We start from the raw sequence: 16,175 nt of genomic DNA on the forward strand, positions 1-16,175 counted from the left end.
AATTTAACTCCCCATCCATCCCTGAAGGCAGTGGGACTTGCCTTTCTTTAGGGAAACAGCCCAAGGCTGCTAAGGGGTCTAATCCATGCAGACAGTAATGCCCTGCATCTTCTACCTTTTAAAGAAAGTAAGGTAAGAAGACAGTGGAAGACAGGAGTGCCTGGTATGGTCCAGGGGGTCACGAAGAGTCAGACACGACTAAACAACAAGGTAAGAAAGAAGAAATAGAAAAGGTGAGAGCAGCAGCAGCAGCAGTTCTTAATATCCAAGAAACTAGGAGGCAGCTCCTGGGGCATCAACAGGTGGTGGGGTTTGGGGGGGGGCAGAACCACTTCTGTCCTTGCTGCCTGCCTCTTTGTCCACCCCCACCCCATCAAAAAAAAATTATTCATTTTATAATACAACTAAACAACACAAACAGAAGAACAAACAATACAAACAAATTCTTGTCTTATCCTTATTTTTTTTAATCATTGCTAGGTGAGCTTCCCCAAGTCCTCCCTATCTGATTTTCATCCCACCCCCAAATCCTACCTACGTTTCCTCATCCCTCAAGGTTCCCCCATAGCTTCAGTCTCTGCCCCAGATTGCAGCAGGCCCCCTTTTGCAGAGTGCAACAATTCTCCTCTTTGGGGGGGGGCAGGGAGAGTTTAAAATGAGGCCCCGGTGTGGAAAAGGTGGCAGGACTTTGCCCCTTCTTGGGCCAAGTCCAAAGACTGTGTCTGCAAGAGGAGGAGGAAGAGACGGCTGCCTGAGATGGAGAGGAGGTTAAAGCCTAACTGTGCCAGGCTCCACAAACACGGTGCCCCTTTGCCCCTTTGCCCCTTTGCCTGTGGCTGACCCAGGACAGGGAGAGTCCTGGCCAAGAGCAGGAGAGATGGGAGGTATGGATATTGTCCCTGGACATAACCAGTCTCCAAAACTCGCTTCAGTGCACATTTAAACATGCATCTCCCTAATTTACGCCTTTCAAACAATAAGGGCATCAAAACACATCTAGCTTTCGAAATCTGCATTTCTCTGAATTTTGCAGTGCAATTCAGCAGCCACATAATATGTGCAAAAATGCATATATCGGGGAGAAGTGTCGATAATGACATACATGCTAGTGAAAGTAGCATAATTTTAGGGGAAATTGTGTAATTCGGGCAATGTTGCATACTAGTATGCCCATTAGGATAATTTTTTACTAGAAAGCTGGTGAATTTTCATGAGGACCATAGCTGTCAACCTTCCCTTTTTTTGTGGGAAATTCCCTTATTCCAGCGCCGTTTCCTGCTGCTATCCCGGATTATTAGATATCCCGTAGACTGTCCCCGGGACAGGGGAGGCTGCTGATCCCTTATTTTTGAGGCTGCTGTTCCCTTATTTTCAAATCTGAAAATTGACAGCTATGATGAGGACCTTTTAAAGAAATTGAAAACTGATGTGGAAATGCAGAGACCGGACCTCGAGGGTGGGAAAGCGAGAAACCAAGAGAAACTGAAGTTGGCAGATTTGCCTCTCCCTGCCCCCCAGCAACACCTTGGGGGATTTGCTCCCCAGACCCTGAAAGGCTTCTTTCTGCTGGAGGAGACAGACTAATGGATTCTGCCAGGGTAGCAGCCGGAGCAAGCCTGACCCCCAGATACTCTCTGCTTGCTTCTTGGCATAATATCACAGGGAGATTCACCTGCCGCACAGGCTGCCTCAAGGCAAGGCTCCTCTGGCACTTCGGCTTTGTGTCACCCAAAAGGAGAGCCCGAGAAAAAAGCAGGCGGACGAGTCAGACCAACAGAAGAGGTGCAAAGAGCAGCAACAAGGACCTCCGGACCGTCAGTGATCACAAGCCCAACACGAGTCAGCTGTGTGATGCTGGAGGGAGGGAAAACTCAGGGGAGAATCGTCTTGCGGGGTGGACCCAGGAGAGGCCTGCTGTTGCCCTCAGCTCCTGCCTGGGGGCTTCCCTTGGAGCAGGGATCGGCACCCTCTTCAGACCCACTTTTAACCCAAACATTCATTGGGGAGCTGCTGCTTAATCCTAATCTGCAGGGTGGTCGTGCTCCTGTTGTGACCCAGCTTGAGTTTGGCCTCCACACACTAGTGGGTCCCGACCCACAGTGACATGGGGGGCATCTCATTCTCTGCTGGGAGGGGAGAGGGCCCTTTGGCCTGATCCAGCTGCTGCAGCTGGGCTTCTCTGACGCTCCCCAAGGCCATTTCCAGACCCATTTATCTGGATTTGTTCAATGTGGCTGGTGGTCTGATTTATCAGCAGGGAGTTGGGCTGGCCTTGGCACAAGCAAGGGGGCATTTTCCTGTTCCTTGGTTGCGTAAAAGTGCCCAAGGAACTTTAACCATGCAACCGGATTCGGCTGAGATGGACTTGAATCCCAACCCAGACTAGCGGCAGTCTGCAAGGACCACAAATATTTGAAACCCTTTGCCTGAAAGGCTCCCGGAAGCAGCACCCGCCCCCAACATCTGCAACTGTTAAGCCTGCAGCGCAAACCCACCTCTCAAAAACGGAGACGGATGGGCAGAGGGAGTCACCTGATGGCTTGCCTACCAGAAAAGGCCAGGCGTCCACTCAGACCCCAGGGAATCTCAGGGCATTAACCACGTTAACCATGCAGTTAACCTGTGGAACTCCCTGCCACAGGAGGGAGTGATGGCCACCAGTTTGAATGGCTTTAAAAGAGGATGAGACAAATTCATGGAGGAGGAGGAGAGGGTTGTTGATGGCTCCTAGTCAGGATGGCTCTGCTCTGGCTCCCTAGTCGGAGTCAGCGATGCTTCCTGGAAACTACAGGAGGGAAAGGGGCTCTTGTTCTGGGGTCCTGTTTGCAGGTTTCCCTTAGGGGCTTCCGTTGGCCCCCGTGGGAACCCGGTGGGCCCCTGGCCTGATCCATCAGCCTCTCCATATGCTCCCCCCCAATTTTTTTTTATTCATTTTATAACATAACTAAACAACTCAAACAGAAAAAACCACACAATACAAACAAATTCTTGTCTTATCCTTATTTTTTCTAAACATTGTTAGGTGAGCTTCCCCAAGTCCCCCCATCTGATTGTCATTTTACCTCATCTTTAGCAGTTTACATTTATCATAATTTTTAACCATTTTTTTATCACACTTAATTTTACCATAAAAATCTTCACATTTTATCACTTACAAATAATACTATTTTAAAATACACTATCTTCTGCTTCTAACCCTACAGCCTATATCCACTTCCAAAGCTATTCTAAGATTTAAATATTAACATATTTTTTCAGATATTCTTTAAACTTCTTCCAATCTTCTTCCACCGTCTCTCCTCTCTGGTCTCGGAGTCTCCCGGTCAGTTCGGCAAGTTCCGTATAGTCCATCATCTTCATCTGCCATTCTTCGATAGTTGGTAAATCTTGTTTCTTCCAATTCTTCACTAATAATATTCTCGCAGCTGTTGTGGCATACAGAAAAAAAGTAACACCCTTTTTGGGGATTTCACCCCCCACTATACCAAGAAAAAGGCTTCTGGTTTCTTAATAAATGTGTTTTTCAAGACTTTTTTCAGTTCGTTATAAATCCTTTCCCAGAAGTCTTTTACCTTGAGGCATGTCCACCACATGTGGTAAAAGGTTCCTTCTTTTTCCTTACATTTCCAGCATTTATTATCATGAGTATGATACATTTTTGCTAATTTCACTGGTGTTAAGTACCATCTGTCCTTATGCTCTTCTTAATCCGCTGCCTCCTTTTCCTCTTCCAGAAGCGGCCGGCAGCCGCCAACCCGCCCCCTTGACCCTCCCGCCACAGCGATGAGCTTGGTGGTGCACGCCCTGGTCTGCCTGCTGGGCACCGGCTCCTGGGTGGCCATCAACGGCATGTGGGTGGAGCTGCCCCTCATTGTGCCCAGCGCCCCAGAGGGCTGGTTCCTGCCGTCCTGCCTGACCGTCATCACCCAGCTGGCCAACGTGGGGCCCCTGGCCGTCACCCTGGTGCACCGATTCCTCCCGGGGCGGCTCAGCGAAGTGGGCGTCATCTACGCCATCCTCTCCCTCGGCTCCCTGGCCTGCCTGCTGCTGGCCTTCTTCTGGGGGGAGACCAGCGTGGTGGGCGGCTCCCCCCGGAGCGTGGCCCTGCTCAGCCTCTTCTTCCTCCTGGCCCTGATGGACTGCACCTCCTCCGTCACCTTCTTGCCCTACATGCAGAGGCTGCGGGTGCCCTACCTCAGCACCTACTTCGTGGGCGAGGGGATGAGCGGGCTCCTGCCAGGGCTGGTGGCACTGGGCCAGGGGGTGGGCACGCTCCGCTGCGTCAACGGGAGCCAGCAGGGCAACGGCACGGGCCTTCAGGCAGAGTACCAGCCGGCCCGCTTCTCCGCCACCGCCTTCTTCCTCTTCCTCTGTGCCATGACGGCCTCTTGCCTGGCTTCCTTCCTCCTCCTCAACCACCTGCCAGCCGCCAGGCGGGAGCAGGCCAAGGAAAAGTACCGGGTGCGAGTCCAGATGGAGGTGGCGGGCAGCGGGCGGGCCACGGTGGAGGAGCGGCCCAGGCTCAGCGACCCTGCGGGCAGCCTCTTCGGATCCGGAACCTACTCCTGGCCCCAGGTAGCCTACATCTTTGGGCTGCTGGGCTGGGTGAACGCCCTGACCAACGGCGTCCTCCCTGCGGTGCAGTCCTACTCCTGCCTGCCCTATGGAAACACCACGTACCACCTCTCTGCCACGCTGGCTGCCTTGGCCAACCCCCTGGCCTGCCTCCTGGGGATGTACCTGCCCAGCAGGTGAGTGGGCTGCTGGGAAAGGGGCAGAAGGCACACACAGGGCCCTTGGCTGGGGTCAGTTCACAATATGTGCAGATGGTATGGGCTTGCGCTGTCAATGGAGGGGCATAGGGCAGACCTCTGGGATTTCCTAGAATTGGAAGGGGCCCTAGGAGTCCTCTCCCTGTAGTCCAACCCCCTTCAGTGCAGGAATTGCAGCTAAAGAATCCCTAATCCAGAAGCCACCCAATTTCTCCCACAAATGAGAACCCCACCACCTTCCGAGGGAGTCCGTTCCACGGTCTAATTATTATTATTATTATTATTATTTATTTATTTATTTATTTATTTATTTATACCCCGCCCATCTGGCTGAGCTTCCCCAGCCACTCTGGGCGGCTTCCAACACAATATTAAAATACAGTAATGCCTCAAACATTAAAAGCTTCCCTAAACAGGGCTGCCTTCAGATGTCTTCTAAAAGTCTGGTAGTTGTTGTTCTCTTTGACATCTGGTGGGAGGGAGTTCCACAGGGAAGGCGCCACTATCGAGAAGGCCCTCTGCCTGGTTCCCTGTAACTTGGCTTCTTGCAGCGAAGGAACCGGCAGAAGGCCCTCGGCGCTGGACCTCAGTGTCCGGGCAGAACAATGGGGGTGGAAACGTTCCTTCAGGTATACTGGACCGAGGCCGTTTAGGGCTTTCAAGGTCAGCACCAACACCTTAAATTGTGCTCGAAAATGTACTGGGTTCCTTATGGTCAGAAAGTTCTTCCTGACATTTAGTCAGCATCTCCTCCCTTGCAATTTGACTATCTTGGTTGGGGTCCTCTCCTCGGGAGCAGCAGAAAAGAAGCTGGCCCCATCTGCTGAGTGGCAGCCCTATAGAAGCTTGAAGGTGGCTCTCAGGTCGCCTCTCTCGCCCTTCCGTCTTCTCTTCATGCCCCTTGCATGCCCCCTTGGGGTCTGTGGGGACGGAAGACGTTTTTCAACAAGAAATGTAACCAATAACGAAGCTGGCCCATCAAGGGTGGCGGGCATTAAGGCAGCGTGCCCAGGCTGGCTCCAGCACCAAATCCCTCAACCATCCCGATTTGAGCAGGACATCCTGGAAATACAGAAGCCATCCCAGGTCCCAAATGGACCTCAGGATGTCCTATTTTTTGGTCCCATGTTCTCGTGGGAGCCGGCTGACTCAGGCAAGAGCATGAGACCAAAAAACGATCACCCCTGTTTTGATCAGAGGGGGGTTGGAGGAAATGCAGCAGCAAGCAGAGGTGTCACTGAACCTGGAGAGGGCAGGATGCCAGACCAGGGGTGTTGGGAGGGTCCTGAGCTGGGATCCTGAGCCATTTCTCTCCCCCTCCCCGACTTCTCTCCCCCCCCCCCCAGATCCTTGATGCTCATGGGAGTCTTGTCCCTGGCCGGATCCCTGTTTGCTTGCTACATCATGGCCATGGCGGTGCTCAGCCCTTGCCCTCTGCTGCTGCATGGATCCCATGGAGTCGTCCTCATTGTAAGTATGAGTTGGGGGGGCAGGATAAGGCCCTTGCACCCTTCCTCCCACTTCAGCTTCCTCAGGCACCCAGAGGCAATGCCTTCCACCACCGTCTCCCAAATCGGATGCCAAGCTGCCTCACTGTGGAATACACACACACACACACACACACACACACACCAGAAGTCAGGCCTGCCCCACCAGTCCTGCATCAGCAAGCAAGCAAGTACAGGAGGGGCCAGGAAAGTGGGCAGGGGGAGAGAAACCCCCACCTCTCATTTATTATGGGACATCTAAATAGATGTAAGGGGACGCGGGTGGCACTGTGCTCTAAACCACAGAGCCTAGGACTTGCCGGTCAGAAGGTCGGCGGTTCGAATCCCCGTGACGGGGTGAGCTCCCGTTGCTCGGTCCCTGCTCCTGCCAACCTAGCAGTTCAAAAGCACACCAGTGCAAGTAGATAAATAGGTACCACTCTGGCGGGAAGGTAAACGGCGTTTCCGTGCGCTGCTCTGGTTCACCAGAAGCGGCTTAGTCCTGCTTGCCACATGACCCAGAAGCTGTACGCTGGCTCCCTTGGCCAGTAAAGCGAGATGAGTGCCGCAACCCCAGAGTCGGCTACGACTGGACCTAATGGTCAGGGGTCCCTTTACCTTTTTATCCTTCTTTTTTACTTTCAGGACAGCAGTAAGAATTATAAAACCAACATACAGTGGCACCTTGGTTCTCAAACTTAATCCGTTCCAGAAGTCCATTCCAAAACCAAAGCGTTCCAAACCCAAGGCGTGCTTTCCCATAGAAAGTAATGCAAAATGGATTAATTCGTTCCAGGCTGTTAAAAACAACCCCTAAAACAGCAATTGAACATAATTTTTACTATCTAACGAGACCATTGATCCATAAAATGAAAGCAATAAACAATGTACTGCAGTCACACAATCAATCAATCCGTAGCTGAACTGGGTTCCACACAGTCACAAGAACAAAAAAAACAGAGCCACAAAATAACGAGCTAAAACAGACAGACCTCAGCGTAATACTCAAAATGGAAGAGTAACACTCAAATCAGAAGCGTAACACTCAAAATGGAGCATGTTCGGCTTCTGAAAAACAGTTCATGAACCAGAGCACTTATTTCTGGGTTTGCAGTGTTTGGGTTCCAAGTTGTTTGAGTCCCAAGGTACCACTGTATTAAGGGAAATATTTTAGCCGGCAGAAGGCTTAGGTTGGCAGACATATCTAAGGGGCTCCCATTTAACTCCGTATTGCCTGCATGAACTGACAGCAGTGGATCTCTGGGGTCTCCGTCAGGGAGCCCTTGTTAAGAAAGGAAGCAGCAGGATCAGTGGTGATCCAGGTGAGGCTTTAAGAGGCCAGGAGGGCGAAGAGGTCCTCGCCTGAGAGTCCAGGGTGTCACAACCAAAAAGGCCCTCCCTCCAGGCACTACCAGGCACATGACCTCATTGGGTGAGGGGCACCCAGGGAACGACCCCTGGCAGCTGCTTTGGAGGCGGGCAGCTTCATGTGAGAAAAGGCAGCGCTTGATATCATGGCCTCTGAACAGAGACTAGTATCCTCTTCTCCCCAGTGTGGACTGCAGAGCCCCTACGGATCAATCATGCACAAGATCTAACACCTGAAGGTGGCCGAATGTCAGGGTGCTTCCATGAACCTACATTTGGTGGCCTTGAGACCCTGTGCCTTCACCCACTGCTCATTGATGGGGCACCCAGAGGCCCTTGGCCACCCCTGCTGACGCTTGGCTTCCTTTGCAGATCCTGTGCTGGGTGCTCTTCGTCGGCCTTCTCTCCTACGTCAAGCTGATGATCGGGGTGGTCTTGCGGGATGAGGGGCACAGCGCCCTGGTCTGGTGCGGGGCGATGGTGCAACTGGGCTCCATGGTGGGCGCCCTCCTCATGTTCCCCTTGGTCAACGTCTACAACCTCTTCCACTCTGGAGACCCTTGCAACACCAGCTGCCCTGACTAGAGGGGTCTTGGAGGCCCACGGCTTTGCGAGCCAAGGATGGTCGCGCAATCTCAACAACCCAGAGGGAACTTGGAATCCAGTGCCCCGAACCCTGCCCAGCTGCATCAGATCGGGTGGACCTGAGACACAGTGCTTGGGACCTGGGGAGATGCTACAACTGCACCCACCCCCATGATGGTTGCAATGGCTGTGTGGAAATGTGCTTGCGCAAGTGTCACAGGCACAGATGGTGCAACGTTTGCAGTTCATGGCAAATGGCATCAAGAGCTGCCCCCGCTGAGCCAACTCATGTGCAAGAGCAGGGAAATGAAGGTCTCCCCTGGGCAGCTGGACCAGCTGCTGCTGCTGCCTCCTCATTCTAGCCCAGGGAGGCCACTTTCCTTGCCCGGACACCAGACAGGACATGGGGACCAAGCATTCCTGAACTACAGGTCGTCTCTATCGCTTGCGCAAAGCTGTGAATTACATTTTCACTGTGTTTTCTTTTTCCAACTTGTTGGAGGCTCTGCTGTTCTAACATACCACTCGGACTGAAAACGACTAAGCACCCATCTGCAAAAGCTGACCCCCAAACCCTTAGGGTCCAACGTGGGTTCAGATAACTCATTGCCTTGTTTGCATGTCATAGAATCATAGAATCATAGAATCATAGAATCATAGAATCATAGAGTTGGAAGAGACCACAAGGGCCATCGAGTCCAACCCCCTGCCAAGCAGCCCCACTTGATGGTTTAGCATCAATGCACCTTTCTGGGCTGTATCTTTCCTCCTCACTCACACTAGGAGGAAGCAAACCACAGTCCCTGGGATGGCCTTACACTTGGATTGGGAACTGTCCTTTGTTTTGCTCCAGCAAACCACAGTCTGCAACGCTACGGATTCTGGTTTGTTTGGAAAGAAACATGCTGGCCACGCTAAGCCAGAGCTGGTGGTTGGTTGCATGAACCAGGGAGAACAAAAGGAGTGAGATTAATTTATGCACACTAAGCAAAGGTTTCTGGCAGGGGTGGGGAACCTGTCTTGCCCCCCTTATATTGTTGGACTCCCATCAGCCTCAGTAGGCATGGCCAATGGTCGGGGGGGGGGAGTGCTGGTCCAGCAACATCTGGAGGGTACAATGCGATGTGTGGACATGGGCTTCTCAGTGCTGCCTCTGTTGGCAAAGCAGCAACTTCTCCAACTGCTCAGAATCCCGAAGCTATTATTCCCCCTCCCCTTTTAATTTCCAAGGCATTGCAGATGCTGCTTTGAAACAAAACGACATCACGTTTTCTTTTGAAATAAAAAGCAGAAGGCTGACAGTTTAGACAAGGTGTCCCAGTGCTGCCTTCCTTCGTTTTCATACCAAAGGCAAGTTGTTTTTCTTATCCATCTTAACTGATGGTTCTATTTCTCCTCCCCACTGTTCAGCATACACACCCCTTGGCATTATGATCACATCCATAACCATTTCTCTATTATTTCTACTAGTAGTAGTAATAATCCCCCTATATGTTAGGAGGGAGCAAAATAGGATCCGGCTGAATCTCATAACCTCAGACCCATGTCTTGGTGCCACTCAAAATAGTCCTATGCTCAACAAATGAAACTGATTTGTGAAAATGTTACATGGGGGGGGGGTACGAGAGAGAGACATTACACACACTTTTGTAAATCAACAAAATCTTCAACTACCACCAACACAGTGTCAATCCAACCAACTCCCAGGGACTTACATCATGCACATGAAGAAAAACATACCCTTTTCCTGGAAAATACAACTCATGGGGTAGCAAAAGAGATTCCCTGTGCTCAGGGCCGGATTGAGGTTGGATGAGGCCCTAAGCTACTGAAGATGATGGGCCCCTTTGTATGGCCAGCTGTCCTTTGTCAACAACAAATTGCTGCTGTTTTTTGTGTTCTGCAGGCTAGCAGGTAGGGCCCATTACTTACATCATAAGAGCCTACACGACACAAAACACTGTTGCTGTATGTAGCTTTTATTTTATTTGTTTTATATTTTGGAAATGTACATCCAGGTTTTTTCCCTTTCATTTTTTTTTGGGGGGGGCCCAAGAGAGTGGGACCCTAAGCTATAGCTTGTTTAGCTTATACATAAATCTGGCACTGCCTGTGCTGTATTTAGCAGAAGCTTCAGATCGAAAGAGATCTGAAGTTCAATTTCCTCCAGAAATGTAGAGCCCAGCCACGATCTGCAGTGCCGCACGGAGCTCCCAGGGGGCAGCAGAACCCCCCAAAAGACACAGCCAGGCACCCAGAAAGGTGTGCAGGGGGGGGGCACATTCCAGGCAGCAGGACTCAAGAGAGAAGGGAGGCAGCGTCGCTGGCAAGAGCGCTGAGTGTGCCCATTGTCCCGTGTGCCACCCGCCCTCTAGAAATGGCCCCCCTCATGTCTTCCATAATCACTGGAATTAAAAGTGGGGGGGGGGACTGGGAGGCACAGCCTCCTTCTGCCTCTCAGTGGCAGCAGCTCACAGGTGGTTGGGTTTAATTTCACGCTGTGAAAACTCCACCTGAGGACCAGCGCTCTCACCTGGCGACACCAGCAGATCCAAGCGCAGCAACAGGAAGCTGCGCAAAGGGACTGCGCTTGTTTCCTGAGAGCCTGAATTCCCACAAGGACAACGCAAAGGCTTGGGCACTTTGAAAACTTCCAAGTCCTCTCTGGCATAATGAGGGAAGCAGGGAGTGGGCCGTAGTCCACAAACGCTGCCGCCACCATATGTGTTAGCCTTCAAGGTCTCACAAAGACTCATGGTTTTGCTCCCCCTCAAGAAACTGGGTTCACATCTGCCTGTGCTGAGTCTGGCAGCCCCCCCCCCTTTCTCCTTCTTTGGCCATCCCTCGTAGCCAAGTAAGATTGTCTTCCATGAACATGGTCTTAACAGGGAGTCCATAAGTGACTGTGGAGGCCAATTCTGGATCCACACGTCCTTCCACAGTGGGGACATTGGTTTCCGGGTGGGAGTTGATCACGGTGTGGATTTGCCAAGTGTGCCTTCCTCTTAGCACGTTTCTCTCTTGCATCCTGAGTTCGAGTGTCTTCAAAGCCCATGACACCTTTGGTCAAGGCTGTTCTCCAACTGGAGCGCTCGCAGCCCAGTGTTTCCCAGTTGTTGGCATTTATACTACTTTTTTTAGATTTGCCTTGAGACAGTCTTTGAACCTCTTTTGTTGATGACCAGCATTGTGCTTTCCATTTTTAAGTTTGGAATAAAGTAGTTGCTTTGGAAGACGATTAACAGGCATCCGCACAACATGACCAGTCCAACGAAGTTGATGTTGAAGAATCATTGCTTCAACACTGGTGATCTTAGCTTCTTCCAGTACACCGGCATTAGTTCGCCTGCCTTCCCAAGTGATGTGTAAAATTTTTTGGAGACACCATTGATGGAATCTTTTGAGGAGTTGGAGATGGCGTTTATAAGTGGTCCATGTTTCACAAGCATATAGTAAGGTTGGCAGTACAAGAGCTTTGTAAACAAGCATTTTGGTTTCCCTGCGAATGTCCTGGTCCTCAAACACTCTGCACTTCAATCAGGAGAAAGCTGCACTCGCAGAGCTCAGGCGATGCTGGATTTCAGCATCAATGTTGGCCCTTGTGGAAAGATAACTGCCCAGGTAGGAGAAGTGACCGACATTTTCCAACGTTACACCATTGAGTTGGATTTGTGGCGCTGCAGAAGGGTTAATTTGTACTTGTTTGTGCAGCACTTTGGTTTTTTGGATGTTGATTGATAGGCCAAGCTTTTCGTAAGCTTCTGCAAAGATATTTAGGATGGTTTGGAGGTCATCCTCTGAGTGTGCACACACTATGTTGTTGTGACGGAAGTTATTGTAACCTTACTCTTTGCCTTCAGCCTGCTCTGATCTGAGGCACCCCTCAGGTGGGGCATTCCCTACCCCCATGTCAGAGGGATCCCCCTGGTAGTTTTGCAGGAACCAATTCCCAAAACCTTCCTAATGCAACTTGCAACATTGAAATATGAGCTTTGGAGTCTCTGCTTCCCACAGGCAACCTGCGTTCAGATGGATTGTGTGAATAGTCCCTCCTGCCTTTGCTGCCCTTGAGTTGAAGTCCAGAGAAGCCCCTTCCTCTGCCTTTGGGTCCAGGCGGGAGGGTCACGCAAGCAGCCGCTGCTGCCGGTCCACTCCCTTCTGGGCCAGAGCACTGGAAGAGACTCCAAGGCTGGCTGGCAAGCTGGCCTGTCATTATGAGGATGGCGGCTGCAGCGCTGCCTCCAGAGCCCCCCTGAGCCCCACACTCTCGGGAGGCCCCAGAGCCCAATCGCCCTCTGCAATCTCCTGAGCCACCCCTCCTGGAGACCCTTTCATCTGGGAACAAAAGCGCATTGAGCCCGCAGCAAAGAGCCCCTTGTTCTGCCAGGCCCAGGGAGGGGGGGGAGAATGCCAGGAGGGAGGGGCTGCCGCCCTTCGCAGACATCGAGGCTACACCTGCCTGCCCGGGAGATTAAAAGCCCCCCCTTCCCGACCCCTGGGGGGCATCTGTGGCCTACCTGGGCGCAAAGAGGGGGAGCCAACTACACAACTGCTTAGAGCAGAAAGGTTTCAGGAGGGAGTTTGTTGTGGATTGACTGGAGCATCTCCAACCTGCCGCCCTCCAACCTTGGACTACAACTCCCACGAGCCCCAGTCAGGATGTGGGAGCTGAAGTCTGAAACCTCTGCAGGGTCAAGGAAGGCTGTTCTGTTGCCATCTTTTAATGTCAAGAAGCCCAGCTGTACCCCCAGGGAACAACTAACCTTGTGAGACACGTGCCTCAGGCCTGCAAGATGCCTGCGTTGACAATCACAGGACTGTAGATCTGGAAGGGACCTCAAGGGTCATCTAGTCCAACCCCCCCAGCAAGGCAGGAATATTTTGCCCAACACGGGGCTCAAACCTGCGACCCTGAGGTTAAGAGTCTCATGCTCAATATACAGTGAGTTGAAGAAAATGTTCCAATTAACATTTGTAAAAAAAGCCTGAAGCATTTTTGTTAGGGATTGTAGGAAAAGACCTGCCAAGGAAATTGAAAAGCATCTTCATGTATGCGACAATGGCGGCAAGAGTCTTAATAGCACAAGGATAGAAGAACGAGGAAACACCGACCCAAGAACTGTGGCAAGAGAAACTGATGGACTACGCAGAATTGGCGAAACGGACACACAAACTGCGTGACAAGAACAACTGTGACTTTAAAGAAGAATGGGAACCATAGAATCATAGAATCATAGAGTTGGAAGAGACCACAAGGGCCATCGAGTTTACAAAGTACTTAAAGAAACAACAAATTGAGCTGGACTCCTTGGCAGGTTTTGAATAAACATTCACAAATTTATTATTGGTAACATGAAGACAGATAAATTAAGGATATTTACAATTTTATAATATGAGATTAACATGTGCTGAAAAAACAGAGAGAGGAGTTGAGGGAAGTTGGGGGGGGTTCTGGTTTGGGGAGAGGAAAATAAGGGGGGAATGAGGATGATATGTTTTTGATAAATTGTTATGTTGAAATTCTTATTTTTATTTTTTTTAAAAAAAGAAGAGTCTCATGCTCGACCGACTAAGTTACCCCAGGCATTTGGTGAGGGGCAGGGGCAGCTCTCCTCTGCTCAGAGGTCGCCCTCCCGCCCCAGACTGGTGTGGCGCATGCAGGGGTCCTGCTGGCAGCCTCCCCTCGCCTTCCTCCCCATCGCTCGCTCAGCTGGGACCCTGGAGGCGCCCGGAATGCGCGCTGCCTCTTTGCGCGCTGCCCAGGTCAGGTGCGGCGGGCCTTCTGGCGCAGCTGGCCCCCTTCATCTGGCGCGCCGGCCCGCGCAGCCCCGTTCCCCGCCTGGAGCCAGGTGCCAGAAGCCCCGTCCCGGAGGGCCCGGCCCCGGGGGCTCCCTGGAGCCCGCGCACATGGCTGCAGGCGAGAGCTGATCCCGGGGAAGGCTTTACGAGCCGACGGGGAGCCGGGCGGCTGCCTTTCATGCGCCCCAGCTTGGTTGCCGGCCAGCTGCCGGGCCGGGGTCTGCACAGTGTTCTCCAGGCAGGTGGGAGGAGGGGGAGCAGGAACCCCCCCACCCCCAGCAGCTCCCCACTCCTTCGGCTGCATTGTCCGGGGGCCAAATTTCCAGGTTACTAAGCATGACGTCTCCTTCCTCCAAGCCCCTCGTCTCCAGAGATGCACATCAAAGGCTGCTGCTCCCTGTTCAAGAATCAGGGCAGTCGCCTTAGTAAGGCCTGGACTTGCAAGCAGGAAGGAGGCAGCGCTCACAGCCAACGGGAAGGGTTCGCAAGTCATCTAGTCCTTCCCTCCTGCAGTGTAGGAATCCTTTGCCCAAAGTGGGCTTGAACCCACGAGCCTGAGATTACAAGTCTCATGCTCTGCCAAGCTCTAGCTAAGTTTCCTGCCTTGCGGGGTGTTGACTAGATCAGTGGCGTAGCGTGGGGGGTGCAGGGGGGGCCGGCCGCACTGGGCGCAACATTTGGGGGTTAGGGTTAGGGGGCGCAAATCCACGGGTTAGGGGGCGCAAATTACTTGCCTTGCCCCCGGTGCTGACAAGCCACGCTACGCCACTGGACTAGATGACCGGGGTGTGTGTGTGTTCTTCTAATTCTACAATGTTGCTAATTCTAACATTCTCTCTCTCTCTCTCTCTCTCTCTCACACACACACACACACACACACACACACACACACACACACATCCTGCTTTGGTTCCACACTCCCATCAGTCTTCCATCCAGTGGGGATCTGCATTCGGCACCACTTTAAAAAGGCACCTGGAACCTCTCCATTCGGAAGGAAATCAGCCCTGAGTGCTCACTGGAAGGACAGATCCTGAAGCTGAGGCTCCAATACTTTGGCCACCTCAGGAGAAGAGAAGACTCCCTGGAAAAGACCCTGATGTTGGGAAAGATGGAGAGCACAAGGAGAAGGGGACGACAGAAGATGAGATGGTTGGACAGTGTTCTCGAAGCTGCCAGCAATGAGTGACCAAACTGCGGGAGGCAGTGGAAGACAGGAGTGCCTGGCATGTTCTGGTCTAGGGGGTCACAAAGAGTCGTACACAAGTAAATGACTAAACAACAACAACCCTTCCACTTGCCAAGGATAATTGCGATCAACTCCCACCCAGAAATCAATGCCCCCACTGTGGAAGGACGTGTGGATCCAGAATTGGCCTCCACAGTCACTTACAAACTCACTGTTAAAACGGCATTCATGGAAGACAATCTTACTCGGCTATGAGGAAGCTAAGGAACAATTGGTGCAATTTAAGGATGCAGATTCCTTCTCAGTCCCTCTGATACCACTGCTGTTACAAGCAGATACTTGCGATGGCTTCAGGTCATATATGTGAGCTGCTTTATGGAGTGTGTGCTCCGAAGGCAAATTATAAATCTTTTAAATAAATACAATAGCATTTTATTTTAAAAGCATGCCACCCCACACCTGCTCTCTCTCTGTTTGGGGCTCAGTTCAGGTTCAGTCCGGCTTCCACAAAGAGAGAAATGGGCCGGCAGTGAGATGGGCAAGAAGGCTCCAAGGGCCAGTTGTATTGAGTTACTGGCCCCGTTCAGGGGACCTCTTGGGCAGCCAGCCCTTTCCCCCTGTGGGGAGATTGGGGGCTCCCCCTTCTGAGGAGGAAGAGGCAGGGAGATGGAGCACATCCAGCCCCCACCCCTCGCTTCAGACCCTCTTTGGAGGACAGGGACCTGGCAGAAGAAGCTGGCAGTGGTGGGGGAGCTGGCACAGGAGCAGGGCGGGTGCCAGGGGCCACTGCAGCTGCCTCAGTTCTCCCCAGGAGCAGGCAGTCAGATGGCCCTTGCAACCAGATCCAGTCCCACAGGCCCGATGTCACCCCTGAGAAAGCCTTTAATCCAGGAGAGCCGAGAGAGGCCTGAACAAAAGCGCATTGAGATGCTCCACAGCCACAAAGGGAGCTTTGTTCTGGCGCTGGCACCTTCC

General features: G+C 52.0%; 1 protein-coding gene across 1 annotated transcript in view; it reads left to right on the plus strand.

The window, feature by feature from the left end:
• SLC52A2 (solute carrier family 52 member 2) overlaps positions 1–8,694 on the plus strand; it is a 35,599-nt gene extending 26,905 nt beyond the window's left edge. The window contains exons 10-12 of the mRNA XM_082236114.1: positions 3,735–4,751; positions 6,119–6,242; positions 8,000–8,694. Coding sequence (XP_082092240.1) covers positions 3,735–4,751; positions 6,119–6,242; positions 8,000–8,212 — 1,354 coding nt within the window. The 3' untranslated portion in view covers positions 8,213–8,694. The remainder of the gene's footprint in view (positions 1–3,734; positions 4,752–6,118; positions 6,243–7,999) is intronic.
• Positions 8,695–16,175: the final 7,481 nt, after the last annotated feature.

The sequence above is a fragment of the Podarcis vaucheri genome, assembly GCF_965113315.1.
Source record: "Podarcis vaucheri genome assembly, chromosome: 8".
In the NCBI taxonomy this organism is placed as follows: domain Eukaryota; kingdom Metazoa; phylum Chordata; class Lepidosauria; order Squamata; family Lacertidae; genus Podarcis; species Podarcis vaucheri.